The following is a 24,961-nucleotide window of genomic DNA, read 5'->3' as shown; positions in this document are numbered from 1 at the left end:
TGATAGAAGACAAAATTGCACAGTTGGCAGTAATATGATGTTTCCTTCTAGGAGACAGCTGTCACTACAAGATAAGCTGGGCTTCTTCAAGAAGTCGGTGGTTCATACTAGAAGATTTAAGACCAAGATCTGATTCTTTTCTTCCTATGCAAAATAAGACCACATCAAGATCTGATTCTTTTCTTCCTATGCAAGATAAGACCACATGGCTGGCAACAATCCTGATCTTTCCCTAATTTTTCTAGAAGGAATGGACTTCATAGTTGGCAGCCAGCACTGCTGTCCAAGCTAGGTGGCCTCAACTTTATGGGTTTATCACAACCCCCCAATCTTCTAATTGCTTGACCTCAAGCAATTTCAGTTTAGAAGTGTTCAAATATTTCAATTCCTTTCTAGGTTGTGTTTTCTGGTGGTAGCCCACACTTGATTAAGTATTTTGGAATAGCTCTGTTATGTATTCTCTTCTTCTTTACATCCAGAACAGATTCAGGATCAATGATCAGTTTTCCTTCATTTTCCAGCTCATAGGCAACCTGTATGACCTTACTAATCACTCAGTAGTGACCATAAAAGCTTGATTTTAGCTTAAAGGTTGTAACCTCAGAAACACCAAATCATTTCCTTAAAATGCTCTATGTTTGATGTCTAATTGCATACAACTTCTGCCGACTTTGGGCTAGTTGCAAGTTCTCTTTGATGACTTCTAGAATAGATTTGATTTGCTTAATCAAATCTTAAAGCACTAGATACTCTTCTATCAATGAGAATCTGATTCACAAAAGAAGTTGCTTCATAGCCATACAACTCTTTAAAGGGGAATATTCCAATCGACATAATGTAAGTTGTATTGTAGGAGTATTCCCCAAAATTGCTTGTCCTCAAGCTATTACATGTGTCACTTCTGCAATGACTCAAAATACACCAGTCAATACATGGATATCAAATTATTGTAGCATTATGAATGAAATCCATCACTTCATTATACTCGTGAATATTGATCTCCAAACCACCCACAGAAAAACTTATGCATTAATTAGCTATAGCCACATTTTTCCCAAAACTGAAACTTGCACTTTCAAGTGAAAATTGCTCCTTGGATGTCATTGTAATAGATGATTGATTTCTGATTTCATAATCTCCATGATGGCATCTCCTTCAATATTCTCATACTCTTCATCTATAGCTTCAGAAGGCAACTCTCCTATTTCCTTGTCCTTATAGGGATGTAGTGAACTAGTGGCTCTATTTTCTTTAGAGTTTACAGTCCGGACTCCTGCATGTTGAATGATTTTTATCTTCTCCAAAATCACCTATAGGCTGCAAGTAGCAAACAGATGCTTCTTCTTCCTTCACTAACCATTCTTGAAGGGTACTTATTGATTTTTCTTTGATTATTCTTCTGAAATAATTCACCATGCTTGTTTTATCTGATCTCAAGATTACAACCATGCTGAAGAATTCATGGAAGGGGAACTTGTTCTTTAAACCCCTCAAGCATGCTTTGTGTAATGTCCCCATTGGTTGCCAGCATTAGAATTTCAGGGATTATCCTAATATTGGATCCTTGTAGGCTAATAAGGATGGTTAGAGGGTCTTCTGAGGATTGATTCATCTCCAACTTTCAGCAATTTATGCATTTTGCCTTCGTTCTATGTCATTTGGACTCCATTTGCCATACTTACTATGTATAGTAAGTGAGGGTATTAGAGATGGACTCTTTCTATTTTTAGAAAGTGTATTTGGTCACATGGGGAATTATGAGGAGAGATTCCTATTTCAGATGGCACGGTAATTAGACAAGTATTTCAAGAAATATTAAAGTTCAAGTGACTTAAGTGATTTATTTAAATATTTTAATGTTATAAAGTTATAGAGTTACTTAAGTGACTAAAAGATGAAATAGTCTTTTATCCCACATTGCTAAGTTGTTTGAGCCCCTCCTCATTTTGAAGTTATAAAGGTAAGCATTTGCATTGGATTGAAACAATGAATATATGTTAGTTTCTCAAATCCTAAGAGTTGCTTAAATGTGACTGGATATTTCCCAAGGATGAAACCCCTTAAGGAAAATAGTGAGTCTGGATGCAAAACTAGTATCTCACCCTTGTATACACAGAATTGAAGTTGGACGCAGCACATTGGAGTCTATCCGTACATTGGAACTCAAACAGCTTGTAGCTGGAACAGACGTTTGAGTAGCAGACCAAGATAATAGTGGCATCCAGATCACAGGCAGGAAGACAATCAAATCTGCAGACAGGATAGACAGTTCCAGCCCAAGAGTGTAGAGGTAATTTCCTTGTGTTAAGCGTATTTGCATCAGTATGGGTTCAATCACAATCATGGGATAGGTAGTGGAGTAGATACGAGATGTTGGGAACAGCAGGTTGGCCCTATGCGTGAAGCACACACCAGAAGCCGCATGAAGTTTGGTAGTCCCGTTAACCAGAGAGCAGCAACACGGCATTGCAGCAGACATCCTCACCATTCAGCAGGCAACATTCATCCAGTATATGCATACCCACAGTGAGTTCTGAAGATTGCAGGAGTGAGTATAGTTGCAGCTGGGCCAAGCAGTCTGTAGGTGATGAACGCCATAGAAGACTAGGTGGCTGGAAGTGGATGTTGAACAAACTCTCACAGCACAGTTGGACACCCCCCCCCTCCTCACCATGACAGCAGCATTCTCCATTGCTAAACGGGTCTGTCTGATATTGCTGTATGATTATGTTATTCTTTACATGAATTTGGAGTTCTGTCATTAGTGCCTTGTCTAACAGATCTGGATTTACTGTTACTGCTATAAATCGATATAACAAATTGATGTTCTCTTGCCCCCATTATTTTACGTTCTTGAAGTCTCCATTTCATTATTAATCTAGCTATTCTATGACATTCATGCTGATATTCAGTAAAGGGAAATGACAGTAGTACTTTAGCTTAAGATCTGTGATTGCATATCAACTGTTTGACAAAATTCCGCTAGTACAAGTTTAAGTTATTTGACCAAACCAATCAGGGATTATTACACTTTGGTACTCTTCAAAGGGTTGAATAGCTTTGTGTTTTTTATGTTCCTCATTCATAAAGCCTCTCCATCTAGCTGGTCTTTATGACAATACCTCTTCTTCCTATGCCCTCCTTTTATTTATAGTCTGTAGTATTCAGTGAAGATCATATTATCATGGACTGCTGCACTCAAAGCATTGTATTCAGCAAGAAGTCGGTCTATCTCACTAGTTGGTTCAAATTGCCCTTCGCCCTTGTCATATGCAGGCTTATCAATACTCTGTTCTTGCTTGAGACCTCTCAACAATTGTGCTACTTCCTCCAATGTTTCAGACATGTTGATGTACAACTCTTCTGGTCTCTTAAAGAAGGCTTTAGCAGCGTCATCCTCTTCATCATCCATATTGAAACCCTTATTCTCTCTCTGGAAATACTTGTATGCTCTTTTGCTCATCGATCAAACCCACAACTAAGACTTACTCTGATACTACTGTAAAGACCTTAAAGTCGATATGGTCTGAAGTTTGTTTTTCTGAACTACTTAATCCTCAAAAGAAATAACTGAATTACACAATATTGATTAAGGGAAAGAAATAGTCAATAATACTTACGCAGATTCAAATCTTCAAATGACAAGTTCTACCCAGTAACTGTAAACTTAGGAATATATTTGTATTTGAACCCGATATAGAATTTCTTCACAACAGTAATATAAGCTTTCAAATTACACAAAACTCAATATGGAGTTTGAACAATAACACAACAAAGTATAACTTTTGAGCATACAACAAAAAATGTGATCTCTTTGGGGTTCCATCCTAAGATGTGAATTGTGCACAAAGGCAAACCAAAATATTCAACATAACAAAAAAAACATGGTAGAGTCATCTATATATACTTACTTGGGGTGTGTATTTACTTGCTGTGCAAGGAAAGTATACAACCTTATTTCGCCCCTTTCTAGAAATTGGTAGAAGGCACAAGATAAAATAAACTAAAGCACAAATCTTATTTTCTGCAAGAAGACAAAGTTGCATAGTTGGTAGCAATATGATATTTCCTTCTACGAGACAGTTGACACTACAAGATGAAACTGGGCTTTTCTAGGGAGTCAGTGGTGTTAGGAATTGAGGATATTGTTGGCACGTGGATGAATTGTAGAGATGTTGTATTGATGGCAGGTTTTGTAATTGATGATAACATATGTTCTTGTGTTCATGACAGACAAATTCTATATATCGCAGGTTATTTATCAGATCAGCAAGGTTAGTGGTTGACAGATTTAGATATGCGAGCTTACATGTGTGTAGTAGAATGAGTATAGACATCATGTTTGTGTTTGCTATTCTTTTGGTTAAGTTACAAATTATTTAGTGATGATTGGTAGCACACCAATGAATAGGAAATAATGACAGGGACAGTTGCATGTATTTTTGCTATATCTTATTGGTGAACATTCTTCTGATGTGGAGCACATCCAATTAAGCACAGAGGAGGTGATCAGGTCTTCCGTAATGACTGAAAATCAGCTGGGAACTGCTGACATTACCTGCATCCAACCCTTGAAAATGGAAGACAAGCACAAGTTGGCTGCATGAAAGACCTGCTGAAACTACTTGTTACAAAGCTTGAATAGCTTGCTGAAAAGAACCCTAGCTTTTCTATTTTGAAAGGCCATACCATTAGATGGCTTAGCATGCTTTTGGAAACAATGGGCTGCTTGGCTTAATCCCTGTTCAACACTGCTGTAAATAATTCAAAAACAGAGGGAAGGGAACAATGTGCTAGTAGTGAATATGCAAAAAACTGAAATATCTGTTGAAATCTTGCTAAATCCCCGACATACTGATCACACTGAATGACCTTGTATTTTAAATGAAATCTCACTTTCTTGAACTAAACATTATATTTTAACTTTTAACTATCTTGCTGAATGTTTATGCCCTCATTCCTGTAACGCTCATTTTTGGCTTACATTAGCTCGGTTGGTCATTTTGGGATTAACAAATATGTTAAATAGCAAGTTTTAGGACATTTTATGATCTGTACACAACTGCACAATCATCAGCAAGCATTTCGCACAATGTGCACCAAAGTTCACTTCTCCTGTGAGCCTTGCATTCATAGTCCTCATATTGCCTTGTTGTACTGCACAAATACCTGTACTGCTTAATGAAATAGTATACACATGAGCTTCAAGAGCTCTTTGTGCTACAGTGCAGCTCTTTGCAACACCTGGCACACTTTGCACAGTGAGCAGCTATCTGTGTTGTCTTCAGTCATGTATGTGTGTTGCTTGCACACAATCTTGTCTACCAACTGTGTATATGGAAGCTCAGCTATTATAAGCCCAACAACCATCGGAAGTTGGAAGATTGATTGACAACTGTAAGGGAATGTGAACTCTTCTTTTAACTGCCTTCTTCTAATATCTATGTAAATGTGTTGTACAAATAGAAGATAAACATTTGACTCTCATAGAGAGAACGCAGAGATATAGAAATCTATTCAGACTAGTTTCTGTGTTCACATCTTTCTGATCTTGGGAATCTTCATTCACAGCCTTGATGTCTGCATTAATATGTTCTACATCCTGTTCAGTCTTTCTTTTTATATAAATAGGGTCAACTGCTAAAATCTTCTGTACTTGAACATGTGTTTGTTAATTCTACGTTTGTTTTCCATAGCCTGCTTTATGAATACGTCTTTCACTAGCTAAAGATAGGACATGCACCCAGATCATTTTAAGTTCACTTAAAGTCATAGTTTAGTGATATTCCTGCATAACATACCCACCCAGAAAACTCTTCGTATATGCCTTACAATTTGTTCTTTTCATGGTTGCAGGAAGGGATGGTTTAACCCACAATATGTTGGAACTAATCCATACTCACTGGAAGCGTCAGCAAGTTTGTAAAATAAAGTGCAAAGGTGTTCCTACAGTAGATATGAAAAATGTTTGCCGTAATCTTGAGGTCTGGACTATTTTTGCCAAACTTAAAGAATGCCTATTTAATATTTGTATTTCTTTTATAGATAAATGCATCTTTTTAATTCAAGTGACAAAATAGTTAACAAATGAAATAATATCTTAGTTACCGGATTTGGATCCGATCTGGATTTGTCCCTTTTCTTCTTTTTTTTTCGAGGTTTTTTTTTTTTTTTCTATTATCTGTTGACAGTGCAGTTTATCTGTTGAATCGGTCACCCACAGTGGTGGTCAAAGATAAAACTCCAGAAGAGACCTGGTCAGGTCGCAAGCCCAGAATTTGTCACCTGAAGGTTTTTGGCTCCCTTGCTTTTGTTTGGATCCTTGATGCATCACACGCCAAGTTGGATGCCAAGAGTTAGAAACTCATGCTTGTTGGATACAGTAGTCTTCACAAAGCCTATCGCTTGATTGATGTTGAGACATCTCATCTCATCTACAGTCGTGATGTAGTCTTTGATGAGCAATGAGGACCATTCATGCCTGTTTCTCCTATTCTTGATCCAACAGACCAGCCTATGAACTCATTGGGAAAACAACAAACCTATAGAGTCTGTTAACTTTGCTCTCATGGCCAACATTCACAGTGTGTTTGAACCTTAAACATATTCCGAGGCTAAAGGAATTCCAGAGTGGGAACAGACCATGACATTTGAACACCAGAGCCTGTTGAAGAACATCTGGTTCCTTTCTAATCTTCCACCAGGGAGAAAACCGATTGGTTGCAAATGGGTTTACAAAATCAAATACAAGTCGGATGGTACTTTGGATAAGTACAAAGCATGTTTAGTTGTGAAGGGTTTCTCTTAGCATCAGGGCATTGATTATGAGGAGACCTTTGCTTTTATTGCAAAGATGAGCACCATCAGATTAGTCCTAGCCATGGCAACATAGTTTGGTTGGAAGGTCCATCAGATGGATGCCAAGAGTGCTTTCTTGAATGGTGATCTCCATGAAGAGGTCTACATGATGCAACCTTTTGGTTTCAAGGTTGCTAGTAAAGACCATCAGGTTCTCAGATTGGTAAAAGCTCTCTATGGCTTGAAGCAAGCCCCTCGGGCATGGTACATCAAAATTGATAAGTACCTCAATGATCAAGGCTTCAAGAGGAGTTCTTCAGACTCAAATCTGCACATCAAGACTATTGACAATGACACCATTCTTTTGGTTATTTATGTGGATGATTTGATCATCACTGACAGTTCGACATCTTTGATTTAGGGAATCAAATAGAACTTATGCCAGTCTTTTGATATGACTGACCTTGGGCCCATGCATTATTGTCTAGGTGTTGAAGTTTGGCAACAGTCTTCTGGTATACTCATCTCGTAGTCCAAATATGCTAAGGCCTTGTTAGACAAATTTCGTATCCAGATTGCAAGCCTGCATCTACACCTATCTAGAAAGGTCTCAAGTTATCTGCAAAGTCTAATTCTCCTTTCATTGATGATACTACATACAAGCAACTAGTAGGCAGTCTCATCTACCTCTCTGCTACTAGGCCTGATATCAGCTTCGTAGTCAACTATATTTCACGCTTTATGATAGTGCTTCAGGCTGATCATTGGATGAAAGCAAAGTGTCTGCTTCGTTATGTGAAGGGCACTTTAGATTATAGACTTCTGTACTCTCGAAGTTCTAATTCTAAACTTAGTGGTTTCACAAATTCAGATTGGGCAGGCTTTGTTGATGATAAAAAGTCAACTTCTGGATATTTGTTCAGTTTAGGATTTTGTGCAATCACATGGACCAGTAAGAAGCAGTAGGTAGTTTCTCTCTCCTCTACAAAGGCCGAATACAAAGGGGCTATTAAGGCAAGATGTGAAGCTGTTTGGCTTTGTCGGATGCTTGGGTATATGCAGATGTCACCAACAAGATTGACTACTCTGTTCATTGATAATGAAGGTGTTATCAAGTGAGCACGAAATCCAGTCTTACATGAATGAACCAAGCATGTGGATGTTCATTGTCATTACATACGATAGCTGGTTGAAGACGGGGGTATAGATTTGTAGCATGTTCCTACCATAGATAAGACTGCAAACATTCTCACCAAGCCTCTTGGTCTTGATAAGTTTGTCAAGTTCAAAGGACAACTTGGTGTCCTAGATAGATTAACCATTAAGGGAGGGTATTACGATAATAGATAATCGTCTATTATTAATTAATGGTAATCTATTGTAAATATCTAGTTAACTTTAGTTTTTTTAGCTTTCTCTGTTAAAATAGAATGGTTCTATTCTTTACGATCGTTTCCTAAGGAAACATCGTTTTATTCTTTTGTATATAATGACCTTTTGGTCTCGGTTAATAAAAAGCAAGTATTTTACCAATTACTTCTTTAATAGTATTTGTATGATGTATGCAAATGGATATGATAAAGAATATCATCTTCCACAAAACTATACTTATCTTCAGAAGAAACAAAAGACCAGTCCTTTTTTATTGGGAGAATAGAGTCAATTTCAATAGTAATTGCAAATATCAAACTGCCTTGAGACGGGCGTGCTACCATCAATCACTAGATGGAGAACTTGAAGTCAGAAAACCCTAGTTAATTGTATTTAACTTCACAAGATGAAGACCAATTACACAAAACACACACAAGCAAACGAGTCTTTCTTATTTGAGGGTTTGCTCCAATTTCAATCTATTAGCAACAATATTAATACAAGAGGACAATTCACGTATAGCATTATTGATGATCAATTCCTAGACTTTGTAAGAGAAACAAAGTATTTTAATTAATTTTGAAAAGAAGAGTACAATTGGGCTGTTGACTGGTTGTAATATCTCTCGTATGTTGCATACATATATATTTATCTGTATTTCTTTTCAATCTCTTGCTATATATATCTATCCTAAGGTCCTGGTACCCTTTCTTATAGAAAATGAAAGGGTGCAAAAAGCTTTAAACCTTTGCAAAAAGCTAACTATTAACTAATTACAACCATTTACCAAAATTTACAATAACAAAACCTAAAGAGTTCAAGAAAATGAGAATTCTCGTATCATGTCGAGAATCTCATCAAAATGCCAGTTCCCCTAAAGATCTTGAAACTCTGCAAGGATTGCACAAACTTCGGCCTTGTCCTCTTCAAGCTCTAATTCATGGTTGTTGCTGGCGAAGATATTTGCAACTCCCAAGCAACAATGCACATATTGTTGAGAACATCCAACTAGTCTTCCTGGGGCAGAGTCAAATTTGGTTGCATAACGCCTTAGGTCATCCTTTGTATTGTAAGCTTGAATCGGTAATCCCATGGCTGCGTGTTTTTGAAACCTGCAAACAAGAACACAAATTCTATATTGTGAAAATGTTTGTTGATAAGCAAATTCATGGTGTCCTTTTAACAACGGGCAAAAGTGCATTAACTTCGACCATCCTTTCACACACACTATCATAAAGTTATTATCACTCTAATTCAGTGTGAATTTAAGACCAACAAATATACTCTACTATTTCACACACCTTATTTCCATTCTACAAAATCACAAAATCGAGGTAACACCATCTCATGACTTGAGAAATTGCAAAATTGGGCTTTTAGGAAATCATAAGCTACGAAATCGTGAATTTGGATAGTTATGATTTTGCCTTGTGCGAAATTGCAAAATTAGATGATCATAATTCAATGCCCAGCGAAATCGCAAAATCGGGCGAAGAAGATTCTGTCAACTTTGGAATGGCGAAAGTGGGGCCCACTTTATATAACTTGCCTAACATTTTGAATTTCAGTTTTTCGATGCCTTGCAAATGTTGTACCTCCGAAATAGCGAAAAATCGTTATTTCACAACCTTGCTTGCTTCTAGGCCCCGAAAATGAGAAATGGCTCAAATTTTCTAGAGTACCATCAAGGTGAGTAGTATTTCATCTGTTACCCTCTAAGGAAAACCCTATGGGAAAATTAGTTTCAGGGATGAAAACCAACCCAGTCAATCCTTTGTGGATTCATAGGTGCACATAATTTAATGATTAGAGAAATTTAGCAATTGGATCTTCAGGGTAATAGGTATTTTGATATTGAAGAATTTCCACGTATCGTATTGTAGCTCTTCATAGTATACATTTCCAAAAATATAAATATGGAAATTGTTTCTTAATACAAGGGAAATTGGGGAGATTTATGAAGCTCAGCAAAGCAGCGATATGTTAAAAAATATGCAGTTGCAATTCTGAGACTGCTGTGCCATGTTAAAAGAGGCCTGAGAATGTTCACGTGTCAGCATAGTTTTTTCATGGAGGAGTCCTTGTCATATCCCATCGTCCGACCTTGAATGATGTATGGAAATTTTTAAAACGTGATTGCCCACATTTTTGAAGTCATAATACTTGTAGGAGTGTGAATGAAAAATTTAAAAAGTGTTTGAAAGATATTGTAGCTTTTAGCAAGGTAGTGTTTGAAAAAAAATATGGAACTCTATGCTAGCTGCTACACAAAGGGAAATTTCTTTTTAGAGTTTTTTCAATGCAAAAAGGACTCTAGAGCACTTTCAAGTTGCTGTTGGAAGTGTTAGAATATCAGAAAATAGCCATTGCTCTGGAGTCCACTTTAATGGAGTTGTGTGAAATAAGAACCATGAAGGGTCAAAAGAAGTCACATTGAACAGTCAGCCCGAAAAGGCAATGCAGCTTCAGTAAATTTTGGAGTCCTAATGTTCTCTAGACTTGTTGATGCGAGTTTTGTGATCACTCCAACATGCAGGATAAAAGGCTTAGTATTCCAAGATGAAACACCAAATTTGAAATCCTCTCTTTAGAAAAGACACCATGTATGCTAAGATGGCAAAAATGATCATAGAGGAGATTCCAACATTAGAGATTCTTGTTGGACAGAACTCAGTTTTATGATGCATTTTTCTGGTAACCACGTGGGGGTTTATGCTATTCATTCATAGACAATCTATCAATTTTGCAAATGTTCATGGTTCTTCAACTACTAATAAAACAATTTGCAAAAAGCTAAAAGGTTTAGAAAGCTAAGCTAATTCTAATCATGCAAGACAATATTGATAGTGAGATGAAAGTTGAAAATAAACCAGTCCTTGCTTTGCCAAATCAACCATGCATAAGAGGGCACAATCTTCTAACGATATTTGAATGATTTTCATATTATCAACACTTATCCAAATACCTAACATTGGCGCAATTCGAATGAACATTTTCAATTGAAGTTAGGTACTTGCAATTAGTTTAGATCAACCTTACATATTTATTTGCAATCAACAAGTATCAAAAGGTATGAACTTATTTTTCACCATGATTCACCAATAACAATATCTTCGCGTAACACTCCAAAATAACACAAGTAGTCCACCATGATAACAACAATAAATTTGAAATTACTTTGTCTACAACTTCTCTAAGTATCTCTCTCTACTATTCTCTCAAGTACAATGGATGATGTAATTTGATTTGAAATCAATAGCCAAGTTTTCACCAACAAAATCCTAATGTAACTACCACCTACAAACATTAAAATAAAGACAGGAATTGATGGGTCAATGAGAAAATTGCATTATTTTTTAATAAATATTCATTTGAGGATGGACCAATGAGAAAATTTGTGCAAAGCATTAAATGCATTTCTCTTGCCATGTGGGATATCTTGATTTGGTGGAGATGGTGCTGTGTTCAACTTAGCATGTTTATCTTGTTAACCTTTTGATCCTTCTTGTCTTGAAAATCTTCCCATTAAGGTGTCTTCGAAATTTCTTGTTCTTGGGAATAGCTATTAACTTGATGTCTTGGCCTTGATCTTGCCTCATGAATTTATAATTGATAATGTCATCTTTCCTTGTTTGGGTTTGATCCTTTTAGATGACTTGAACTTGAACTTTATCATTTTTCTTGCTCGATGAATGACTTCTTACCTTGATGGTACCACCATGTTGACTTTGATATTACATACATGAAATATTTGACCTTGAACCCCATCCTTGCACATGAAATGTTCAGCTCCATGCCACCTTTTAGTTTGTCAACTTCATCCTAAATTACCTCCATCTCACCTTGTAAAACAAGAAAATACTTATGTTAAGTTCGTAATAAGGTAATTATAAGAAAAATCAAGACATCTTGCCAATAAAAAAATTCGCATGATTTCAACTTGACATGAAGTTGCATTTGTATAAATTAATGTATTGGTATTAAACAATTTCCAATGATTGCGACCGCTGATTTTTCTAATTTTCCAATCCTCAATTTCGTACTACACAAGCCCAACAAGCTACTTGGTTCTATGATTTTATCATTCAAATATAATTCTCAAGTCATGTTCGACCCTAGTTGTGAAAATTCTGATTTTCCAAAAAAATTATGTTATGATGACAGTCCCCTTCTATGATTTTTGCACTTTGTGATCGGCTTTGTTCTTTGAGCATTTGTATGTGTTGCATGGTGGTTGGAATGGATGTTTGACCTATTCTTTATATGCATTGATCTCAATAGGTATATTCATTAAGCTTTTAGGGCCGACCTAGTTAATGATTGAATTTGAATTGCAAATCATTTATCTTGATGAAGGGCGCCTTATTTAATGATTTAATTGAATTTACAACTCATTCCTCACCCATAGCCCACTTGATTGAGGATTTTTCAATGATATTTGATTGCAATTTCCTAATGGGATGAATTACCTTGTTGGGCTCGAGCCTCGTCTTTTGACCACTTGATTGAGGATTTTTCAATGATATTTGATTGCAATTTCCTAATGGGATGAATTACCTTGTTGGGCTCGAGCCTCGTCTTTTGAGCAGATTTTACCTTTTTTTTGGGTGGATATTTTGCAACTGATGATTTTGGCTAAAATCCAGTCACAAAATAGGCAGACCAGCCACTGCGTGTGAGACAGAGTCTCGCCTACCTTACAAGGAAGGCTACCCCTTCTCACCGTTCCTTGGATCAACTCAAGGTAAGCAAGAAGTTGAGAGATTTGAAAGGGTATTACCAATATTCTTTCTTGTTAGCTTTCAAGAAAGAATCCACTTACTTGTGGAGCAAGTAATGGGCAAGATGAAACCTTAAACCACTTCTTTCTAAAGTTGTAAACGATGATACCAATAAAGTGCCATTTTGGCTCTAAGTCCAGTGTGTCTAATTTTTAAGAAAAAACATTACGATTGGGGCACAAAGACTTCTAGAAGTAGATGATTTCTATTCTATAACTCGATTCTATTCTGTAAGAAAAACCTCTACCTTCGGAGCGCAAAGACTTCCAGAAGTAGGCGAATTCTAACTATTTTTCGTGAATTTGAGATGGTAACACAAGCTACAGTCAAAGCTTTTAGTCTATGTACTACCACAATCGCTCCAAGTCAAAGCTTTGGCTACAATTGCTTCTTAATTCACTATGCTCTATTGAATACACAATAAAACATGAATCAAAGATGATAGACATAAATTACAGTCAAAGCTTCCAATTTGTGCTATCACAATTGCTTCCAGTCAAAGCTTCAAATCCAGTTGCTTCTTTTATTCAGTTTTCTCCCAAATTGGTACTACATAATCAAGGTTATGCTTGTACAAGTTTGGCAGAGCTTTCTTGCATACTGCAAAAGATGAGATTTACAATGAGAGGACACTCCTTTATGTAGGCAAAGGAGTTGAGAAAAAGGAGGAAAAAGTGGGAGCAACTTAACTGACTTTGACCTAGCTTAACTAATGAGAGAAATTATTGGGTTACATGTAATTATATCATTTCATTAATACATTCTCTCCAACTACAAACATGAAAGAAGAAGAAGAAGAAAGAGTTGGGCTATTGATTATGAATGAATCAATCCTATGGATTGTCAGCAAATGCCTTGTACTTGATGATCACAGGATTGGGGATTCCTGTATTCTATACCACTACATTCACCATGATGAGTTTCCAATTGTGTTTTGAAAACTCGGTGGAATCAAGCTTTTCCTGGTTCCAAGTTGCAAATTATCTTGTCAGACTTGCACATTCTAGATTTTAAGGCAATTCGAAGACCTTCTCAATGATGTTGGAATGTAAACCTGGAATAACTTTCCAACAAGCATCTACAACTTCTCTCTTTTTTTCTCTTTTAATGCTTGGCATGTTCCCACACCTACTCAAGTTCGGAGGCATCCATTAGGAAAATGAAGACCAAAAGAATTGCTGCTTCTTTAGATCTGAAGCATATCTTCTTGATGGGATGTCATTTGTTCTTCGAGGAAATTCTGACATATCTTGAAGAGTGCACGGCAATATGAAGATGAGAACATCTTCCAATGAGATTGAATCCTTGAGAACTTTGGGATTTGAGTTACAATAACGAATCCATGAGGGATGAATATTCAAAGTATGGATTAGACACGAATGGAACACATATGATGGCTGGAAATGAACCAGAAAGCATTTGTATTTGGATGGAAAGAGCCAAAGTTGGACTTGGAAAGATGGATTGTATATGGGCAATGGTGGGGTTTCGTGGGCATGGCCAAGAATGCAAGTTGGGATGCATATGGATGTGAGCAAAAGACAACTTTGGTATTTAAAGAGTGACCTACCAAAGTTGGATTCTCTAGATGTAATCGCATGTAAAGTGATTTACATGCAATCATGACTTGATTTAAACATGTAATTAGGTTTAAAGAATTAGATTACATGTAAGCGGGTTTGGAAAATAGGTTTATATGTAAATGCATATGAAGGAGGGAATTACATGTAAATGCAGATGGAAGATGAGATTACTTGTAATTACGGATGGAGAATGAGATTACATGTAATCACATGTGGGGAAAGAGATGCAATGTGCTATGGCATGTAATAATGGACGTGGAATGGAATGATGCACTTGCATGAAATGGTGGAAGGTGGAGTGAAGGCAAACGTGCTCAAGTTCTTGGTAGAATAAAATGTTTGAAGTATCTAATCCTCTCTTGATCAAAATTTTGCATATGCTACGATTGCAAAATCATAGGGATAATTTCCAAGGTTCCTCCTAGGTTGGTTAAGCTCAATGATTAATGGGATATAGTGGTATCATGAGAGGCCTCAGGTTATATTATTCAAGTCAACTTCAAACAATACTATGGGATTTTTCAAATGATATTGCAATGAAAGTACTTTTGGGGTTTTGACGATATGCAACAAGTAAATGAGAGTAGGGTTGGGGAATCTATTCTAACCCTAAGAGCTTGAAAGATGAATACCGCTACGATGAAATCTATTGATATTTGCTTCGCCAAATTCAACAACTACACAAAGTTGGTGCAATCTTTAAGGATTGTGCAAATAATTTTTCATATCCAAATGAATGCCATCAAAACAAGCAATATGCATCAAAGATAGAGCTAAAGCGTCTACATATTGGCTCAGATCCAACCTTACATTGTGCTTGGGAATCACCTAATACTTGTTGATGAGTATTTTATGAGCACATTAACAGTAGAATAAAATATTGATGTATCTTATCCTCTTGATCAAAATTCTGCATATGCTACAATTGCAAGATCACAAGGATAATTTCCAAGGTTCCTTCTAGGTTGTTTAAGCTCAATGATTAATGAGATATGTTGTTATCATGAGGGGCCTTAGGATATATTCCTTAGGAGATATGAGGGGCCTTAGGAGATATGATATATTCCTCAAGTCGACATAAAACAATTCCTGCCTATTGGATTTTTCAAATGATATTGCAATGAAAGTACTTTTGGGGTTTTGACAATATGCAAAAAGTAAATGAGACTAGGGTTTGGGAATTTGTTCTAACCCTAAGAACTTGAAAGATGAATGCCACGATGATGAAATTTACCGATCTTTGTTTCGTCAAATTCAACAACTACACGATGTTGGTGCAATCTTTAAAGATTGTGCAAATAATTTTTTCATATCCCAATGAACACCATCAAAACAAACAATGTGCCTCAAAGATAGATCTAAAGAATCCACATAATGACTCAGATCCAATCTTACACTGTTCTTGTGAATTGCCTAAGGACATAAGATATGAGCAATACGACTCCATTGTTACACTATTATCAATTGCATTCATATAGTACTTGAAAACAAATCTATTTTAAGTGAGGGAACAAAGAGAACATGCAAGCTCACTAGAATACATCAAGAAGTCGCTAAACTTCAATGCCAACTTTATTATCTGGGTAGCTCATAAGCAATAACCTCCAAATTCCATCTTGTACAAATGAGAAGTGAGCCCTTTATTTAGGGCTCAGATTACAATGGGTGGCCAAGATTGAAATGAAACCAGTGGTCCAAATTTTTCCACCTCAACTCTGATTAGGCTTAGGGCAAGAAGATAGAATCTACACTTAATGTGTGGATCTACATAGAACAATAGAAATACACGTCCAATAAGGTGGGGTAATAAATGCTTACTACATAAGTTCATTTAGTAGGAGAGTGCAATAAAATGAATGTCCACTACGCATTAAATGTCTTCCCAGAATAGCTTGTCATTTAATACTTTCCTTCAATGCAAAGAATCTAGACATGTCAACTTTGGAAGGTGATTGAGTGCCATCCTTGTTGATCATTTTTGTTATTGTTTAAGTCTTTCATACTTCAATTGGATCTCAAGAACTTTAGGGTCCGTTTGGCTGTGGGAATAAGAATATGGGAATAGGAATATATATCCTTGAATTGTTATTCTAGAATCGAAAATTAGAATACGTATTTCTATTCTTGTTTGGTTCAGTTTGAATTTGATGGGGAATCCACGGATCCAAAACTTTATGTTTTTTAAAAATAAATAAAAGTGGAATAGGAATATGTATTCCAATTCCACCTATTTAGGTGGAATTGCAAATGCTCATTTTTGGGCCAAAATTGGAATATGTATCCCTATTCACAATTCCGATTTGGTGCACCCAAACAAAGAATTATAAACTTTAAGAATTTACATATGCCTATTCCACTCATATTCCTGCTGCCAAACAGACCCTTAATGTCTTCCTTGAACATTTGGAATGAGATTTTCCCTACTCACTCTTTCCTAACTAGGATCTTTGAATTTTTTTGGAGGAACTTCAAAGTGTTGTACTCTTATGCATTTATACTTGAACTTTGATCTTTGAGTTCTCGAACCTTGAATGCCTTGAATTGGAATTCTTCCTCCTATAAAATAAAATAATTGACATAAGAATCATGCGAGGAATTTAAAATATAACACATGAAAACTCTTCCATATTTTCTTCTCTAAATATCCTATTTTTTAAGCTTCCACACCTCTCTCTAGAATTAGCACCTCTCCAAAATTCTCATGCTCTACACTTATTTCTTTAACTTTCAATGTGAGAATCAATGTTTGGTTTGATCTTTGACTCTGAGCACATTTTAAATATATAGCTAAGTCTTCCTTCTTGACCAATTTCAAATCAACCTCTGGCAATTCCTTCCATGGATGTATATTTCCAACATAGATAAATTTCCACCTCTGCTTCCTTTCGATTTGCACTTAATGCACATTTGAGCATTGCAAAAGAATTTTCCTCTCTTATGGAAATTTTTGCGTACCTTCCTTGGATTTGCACCCAAGGTACAATTGAGCACCGCAGGAGGATTTTCAACACTAGGAAATTTCTTGTCCTCCTTAAATTGTGCCCAAGGTGCATTTGAGGATTGCACTATAAAAGGATCATTGCAAGAGGGTTTCCAACACTTAGACAAGTTCTTGCTTGTCTACCTTGGATTTGCGCCTAGGGTGCATTTGAGTACTGCACTATAGGAGGATCTCCAATACTTTGACGAATTTTTTCTTGTCTACCTTGGATTTGCACTTATGTTACCTCAAGTTTCTAAAATGAGGGTACTTGGAAATAGGTTTTTGTGACGAATTCTTTTTACCCAAAGCAAGGGATGGCAAGGGATGGTTCTGGGGACAACTATATAAAAAATAGGGAAAATTTAAAACATATAGGTAAATTCTTTAAATATTCATATAAAAACATGGATAAAGCATGCGTATATACATTATTGAACTTTAACATATAAGGTTTGTGTTAACTAATTTAAATTGAGAGTTCACATGAGTGAAAGTTAAACAATTATCAAAATTTAGGCATTAATATTATGGGCAGCTAGGGGACAGGTTTCCAAGTTTTCGGGACACCCCTATTTTAGGGACATGTCAAATTATGTTAGAAATGCGCCCCTAGGTAACATTGATTTACACCCAAGGTGCCTTTGAGGAATGTACAAGAAGAGGATTTCCAACACTCGAACGAATTTCTTCTTGTCTATCTTGGATTTGTGCCCAAGGTGCATTTGAGCACTAAACTTCAGTAAGATTTCCAACACAGATTTTTTTGCTTGTCTACCTTGGATTTGCACCCAAGGTGCATTTGAGCACTAAACTATAGGAGAATCACTGTAGGAGGATTTTTAGCATTTAGACGAATTTCTGCTTGTCTACCTAGGATTTACTCCCAAGGTGCATTTGAGCACTGTACTGCAAAAGGATCACACGGGAGGATTTCCAACACTTTGGCAAATTTCTATCGCTTTTTAACTCAACTCACTTGCATTGCTTCACAACTTACGTGTTTGCATTGCTTTCCAACTCGACTCACTTGCACTGACATGCATTTCTTTCCCAACTCAGCTTGCTTGATTGCCTTCCAACTCGTCTCACTTGCATTGCTTCCCAACTAGACTCGCTCGACTCACTTGTATTGCTTTCCAAACTTAGCTCACTTACATTGCTTTCCATCTCGGGTCATTTGCATTCACTTGCACTACTTTCCCAACTCGGTGGGAAGACTTGCTCTACTCACTTGTATTGCTTTCCAAACTTAGCTCGCTTACATTGCTTTCCATCTCGGGTCATTTGCATTCACTTGCACTACTTTCCCAACTCGGCTTGTTGCATTGCTTTCCAACTTGGTTCACTTGTACTCACTTGCATTGTTTTCCCAAACCCGGTATGCTTGCATTTCTTTGCCAACTTGGCTCACTTGCATTGCTTTTCATATCGGCTCATTTTGCATTGCTTTCCCAACTAGGCTCACTTGCATTGTTTTGGCAACTCAACTTGCTTGCATTGCTTTCCAACGTTGGAGCTCACCCAACGATTGAACATGCCCCTCTATATCAGTTATTTGCCCTATTCAGACCTTTGTAGAAATGAGTAACACATTGTGCATCGACCCCACTTCAGTGCTTTTTCACTTATAAGATGCTTTTTCACTATTTGATGTTTTGTTTGAACTACTTATTTGTGGGTGCTTTTTCAGATTGCTTTTTTGGGGGTGCTTTTCATGAAGTTACTTTTTTAGAGATGCCTTTTCTAGAGTTTGCATTTTCAATAATACTTTTTTTTGGAGGTTGCATTTTTAGAATGCCATTTTTTGGGAATTCTTTTATCACACTTTTGGATACCCATTTTCATCCTCTTCAACCAATGTTCATTAGTTGCCCGAAATGACTTGCTACAATAGACTTACTATAAATGGTAAGTTTGTTCAAATACAAAATTAGAGTAATCTGGGACTTAAAAAAAATAGAATTCCCTAGAAAGTAGGATAACCTAAGATATAGGAATTTGGCCTAAACTCAAAATGAAGCCATTTTGGGACTTTCTAAAAATAGAAATCCCTACATAATATAAAATCCTAAAAAATAGGAATTTTGCCAAAACTCAGATTCAAGCTAATTTGAGACTTGCTAAAAATAGAAATTCTATTATATTCTATCAATTAAGTATTTATAATATTGTTATATACTATTTGATTTTAAAATTAAAGTTAAAAGGGGATAGGTTTCATTTTTATTATGAAGCATACTTCTTTTCGTTCTAACGGCTTAATCATAGCCATGTTTAATTTTTCAGGTTATATTCACAAGGAATTATGAAGAGTAAAGCTATAAATTTGGAAACAAAAAATAGGTGCTAAAATTGGTTAAATTTCTTTGAAATATTTATGTAAGGGCTACACCAAGGATATGTAGCCATCTCTAATCTTTGGTGCCCAATTGAGATGGTTTTCTTAATCTAAACACAATCTTGGGCCTCATGACCTATTACCTATAAAAAAAGTATTTATAATATTGGTCTTATTAATGTATCATTTTATTATTATTTCTTTAGATGATTGAATAATATAATATTATTTTGTATTCATTTATTTATTTAGTTTTATAATATATATATATTTTTTGATCGGTAAGAGGCCGAAGCCAAGATTCATTAGAATTATTATGTGTTGTGATTAATTATTATTATTTATTAATCTTGAGTAGATTTGAACCCAAGACCTACGAGATAAGAGGCTCACTATTTACCATTGTGTTGTAGGCTGCTTGTTATAATTTTTATTTATTATTTATCATTAATATATTAATATATTATTGTCTAATGTATTATATTTTTACTAATAGATCAAATATATCAATAGCATATAAATATAATTATAATAGGTTATCTTATTATTTATTCTATTAAATCTTATTCAAAGTGGGGACATTACAATTGTAATGAAATATTTAAAAAGTGTATGGATTAAATTATATTTGTATTATACACTCTAATTAGGGCTCATGACAGAGATAGCATCACCGCTGATATATGCCTATCATTTTTATCCGTAAACACAACTTTCTAGGTTAGTTATTATTGTTTTTCCTTAATTTCTAAGCATGTTAAATTCTTTATAACATCTGTGTTTTACAATTATAATTGCGTGAATTCAATCTATGCAATTTTTGTTGTCATTGCACATGTTTTTGTGAATGAAATTGTTAGTTTCTTTTTCTTGATTATAAGGTTAATGTTTTATGGAAAAAGTGTAATTTTTGGTAAATTAACTAATGCTATTGTTATTTAATGAATCAGTTACAATAAAATATTTACATGATTGGAATTTTTTAATTCAAATTACTGGTATTTAAAAAAAAAAATGAAAAAAAGATTTCAAGCCAGATTTTAAATGGTATTTGGATTGATTTCAGGAGAAAACTGGAGGAAAAATTATTTATCGTCTTGGAGGAGTTGTTCATCTTTTCCGTGGCCGGAACTATAATTACAAAAGCCGCCCAAGGTTTCCCCTGATGCTTTGGAAGCCTGCAACACCTGTCTATCCAAAGCTGATTTTGAGGGCTCCTGAAGGATTGACTGTAGAAGAAGCAGATGCCTTGCGAAAGAAAGCACGGCATTTACCAGCTATTTGTAAATTAGGTAATGCATACATGATGTTGATTCTAAAGCATGGGCTCTGTCTTAACTTGCCAAAGATTTTTGACTTGTTGAAACTTGAAAGGATGAAGTGAATCATGTACATCTCAACATAAAATTTCTTTCAATATTTGACATTTGTTAAACAGGGACCAAAATGAGAGTGTCTGCAGTAAAATGTCATGTATAGGGCTGCAATGTTTCCTTCTTTTTTCAGTTTTTATGTTTCTATTATTGAAAAAGTGGGATCTCACTTTTGTTTCAGTTACTTCAGAGGCCAGCAAATGCTGCTGTCTTTTCTATGTAGAAAAATGGTATGCAAATCACAGAAGCAACATGCCTTGGATGGATTTGGAGCATAGTTACAAGACTCAGAGCTGCCTCAGACTCAACATGCTTCTTTTTCCCCGGACTTGGATTCATTGCTCAAACTTGGCCATGTCTCCACAAATCAGAAATTGATGAAATGCACAGATTTTAGAGGATTTAAAAGTATGATCATTCAGCCATAAATAAATGAAGTATACAAACACAATAAACTAATCAAATGAAAGCTACTCTGGTCACATATACAATCAGACATTGATCATATAAGTGTAAAACAGATTTATATGGAATCAGATTTTAACTCAGAGAAACAGTATTTTTAAATAAATAAACATTCCCAAGCGTTTAAGCTGTACAAAACTTGCGGGTTACGATATTTATGACATCATAAACAAAAATCGCAATAGAGTCAGGAACCATGTCATAAGGGAGCTTTTATCTCTCAAGCCAACATTACTAGCGCTATTTGGAGTCATGTGCTTAATTCTTAGACAAGTTTACAAATGCTACCACAGCCTTCGAAGCATTACTTATGGCAACGCTTGTCTTAGCGAAGTAGACGTATAATTGTGATACTTGCGCACTTCTCCAGTTCTACTTGTGCTGCATGACAGGCTATAAGACCCCACTATCATCCAAACTCTTTTCCAAAAAGTGTTGTCTTTTTTTCTTCACTTTCTGAGTAGATAATAGTCCCATTTCATTCAAACTTTGCTCCCTAAAAGCTTCTCTCCTTATTCTTCCAACATTCCTAGTCCCTGATAACTTCTCACACAGGGTTGCGATTACTTTTTATTTTAATACGTGAATATATGTTTCCAACCCTGTTGAAGGCTGTATATGCTAAATAGAGCCCTATAAATATTATGTCTGCCTCAAAAAAAGCAGCGATAACCAAGGGAACTTGAGAATGCATACCTGACCTTTCCAGGCATGTCCCCAAATTTGGGATGTGGTAGGGGACGGTCAGGTGGCCCCTTCAAAAAGTCACATTTTTTTAAATAGAAAGACAAAAAAAACACATTTAAATCTTTTTTTGTGGGCCCTCAAACTCCCACCCTACTAGAGGAAAAAGAGCCTCATTTCATTTCATATACATTTTTTGTTTGAAGGAAGATGTGACATCCCCTTTCTGGAATGAAATTTGATAATAAATAATAATAATTAAATGAATAATAATAAGTAAATAAATAATAATTAATAAGTTGAACATTAAGGTGGATATTGCGAATAAAGACTTTGTTATTGCTCTTGGGCAAAGCGAAGAAGACTCAAAAAAGACCAGATATCACCATTGAGGTGCACTGATTAATGTCAAAATCTATGCTTAACAGTAGTCGAACAAAGAGATATTGGCTTAAATTAACAGCAGCCACTTGAAAGTGGCATGCCTTCGATATACTAAGGATTCCTAAATATCCACGCTAGTTTTCCTGGATGATTCTTCGGGTGGATGTATAAATGATTGTAACCACAGCCAATAAATTTGCTTAACTGGCTTTGGCTTAATAAAGAAAATTCTGAACAACCTAATTTACATGACCAATTCATTTTCCATTTTGGCGTTGGCATTTCAAAAAGAAAATCTGGAAATGATTAAGCAATCATATAACAGCCAGTATATCCGCCATTCTGGCATTGACAACAAAATGATAGTTTCCTTTAATCAATTCAGTAATCAGCCATTCTGGCTTGCTAAAACACATTGGTGTAGAAGTATGCTCTTTACAACTCTAAATTTCTACGATACAAAATTCTCATCACAGGAAGCATATTGCAAAATACTCCTATATAAGTCTGCCTCCATACTGGCTTATATTTCAGTAACACTTTCAAAATATAATTTAGCAGTTTGGCACAATCATGCCGTTCATAAGAAGATCATTGTTTCATTTACAAACAGTAAATTAGCATAGGAAAATCTTTAATGCCTCAGTCATGCATTATGATCTTTTTTGCAAAATATATGTTAAATTAAAAACATTACCTAGTTAATGGTCGGATTGCACAATATGAATAGCTCCGACTGATGCACAGATTTATCTTCTCCAAGAGGCTCTGAATTGCAATGATTGATTTCTCACTGATGTAAGAACTCAAAATGTAGCATCGTAAGTGGTGAATCAAATGCAAAAAAGTATCGAGAGCAGAACAAAGATTGGAAATGAGGTAATAATCGTGGCTTGTTTTGCCAAGAAGAAAAGTTATATGCAATCAAGAGTCCTCGCGGGAAATGTAGCCTTGTTGGCTCAGTTATGGAAAAAGATACAAAGGTAGCATGAGTTACAAGATTCGCTAGCCATGGGCTCATGTGACAATAATAATAATATTGATATGGTCATCCAAAATAAATAATAAAAGGCTGATGAGAGCAATATATAATGGGGCGGCTCAAAGAGAAAAATAAACTATTGCCAAGGAATATTAGTGTTAACCCATAGCCAAGGTGGGAAATAATAAAACATACAATAGTATTAAAACATAGGATAATATTAAAACATAAAATAATATTTCTTAAGGTAAGTATTGATCTGAATTTGATTTAAGCTCGAGTAAATATTTGATTATAAAAGTTGGACTAGTTATCTCATGGTTGTCCCTTAGTATGCCCTTGCTTGCCTAGCCATTTTTCCTTGGTCGTGGTGGTTTAGGACTCCTACCTATTTTCTCAATGGTAGGTAGTGTTGGTTCCCAAATCCACAGATTGGAAATCCAAGAGCCTGCCACTTCTCCGGTAGGATTCCACAATCAATTGTGGCCAGCGAACGAGAATCACCTTGATTCCCTTGCACTTCAGGCTCCGCTACACCTAGGCGGGTAGACCTTCTCCTCAACCCTGATCACTTGGTTTAGAGCTTTTCTCAAGCGAATTTTAAGCTTTGGAGTTCTCTAGCTGGCAAGGTCTTTGAACTCGATGAAAATGAAATTGAATGCTAAGTACTTGAAATAATTGAGATGTTTTGTATAAGGTTTGTTAATGATGAAATTGATGCTTGCAGGAAGGAATATATAGATTTTCTGACTTCAATGATAAAAAGACGAGTGCCTTTGCTCATTTGGGCAATAGAGTCAACTTTAGTGAATTTTCACGTACAACTTTATAAAGTTCTTATGCACTTGAACTGTCAACATTTTAATAATCAAGATGCGACAGACCAAATATTATGCAATCTTAAATTAGTTTAGATTGAATTAACTCCTCTAGTATGGAGACAAACTGGACATAGATACAAGAACAATTATATATTTCACTATATCTATGATGATCAAATTTACAATGCCAAATGACCATGTCCACTTATCCAACATAAAAATCACTTACAAATTTTTAAAAATAATTGTAAAGGACGAATCCATTGGAGTTTAAATCTCCATGCCATTTAGAAATAAACAAGACATTTTATTACAAATAAAATAAATAAATTTATATTACAAGTCCTATTTAAGCCCTTATTCCTCCTCCGTACAAATAAATATAAAATGCTTCTTGT

At 35.6% G+C, this 24,961-nt stretch overlaps 1 protein-coding gene across 1 annotated transcript in view; it reads left to right on the top strand.

Annotated features, from left to right (window-relative positions):
• Positions 1–24,961, top strand: part of LOC149561958 (CRS2-associated factor 1, chloroplastic-like) — a 65,729-nt gene that overhangs the window by 3,957 nt on the left and 36,811 nt on the right. Inside the window, exons 2-3 of the mRNA XM_089825484.1 lie at positions 5,857–5,984; positions 20,921–21,146. Of these exons, the coding sequence (XP_089681610.1) occupies positions 5,857–5,984; positions 20,921–21,146 (354 nt within the window). The remainder of the gene's footprint in view (positions 1–5,856; positions 5,985–20,920; positions 21,147–24,961) is intronic.

This window comes from Cupressus sempervirens, chromosome 4 (genome assembly GCF_028749045.1).
Source record: "Cupressus sempervirens isolate cs-2001-9-10 chromosome 4, ASM2874904v1, whole genome shotgun sequence".
Lineage (NCBI taxonomy): Eukaryota > Viridiplantae > Streptophyta > Pinopsida > Cupressales > Cupressaceae > Cupressus > Cupressus sempervirens.
This window is presented reverse-complemented; position numbering and strand designations above follow the sequence as displayed.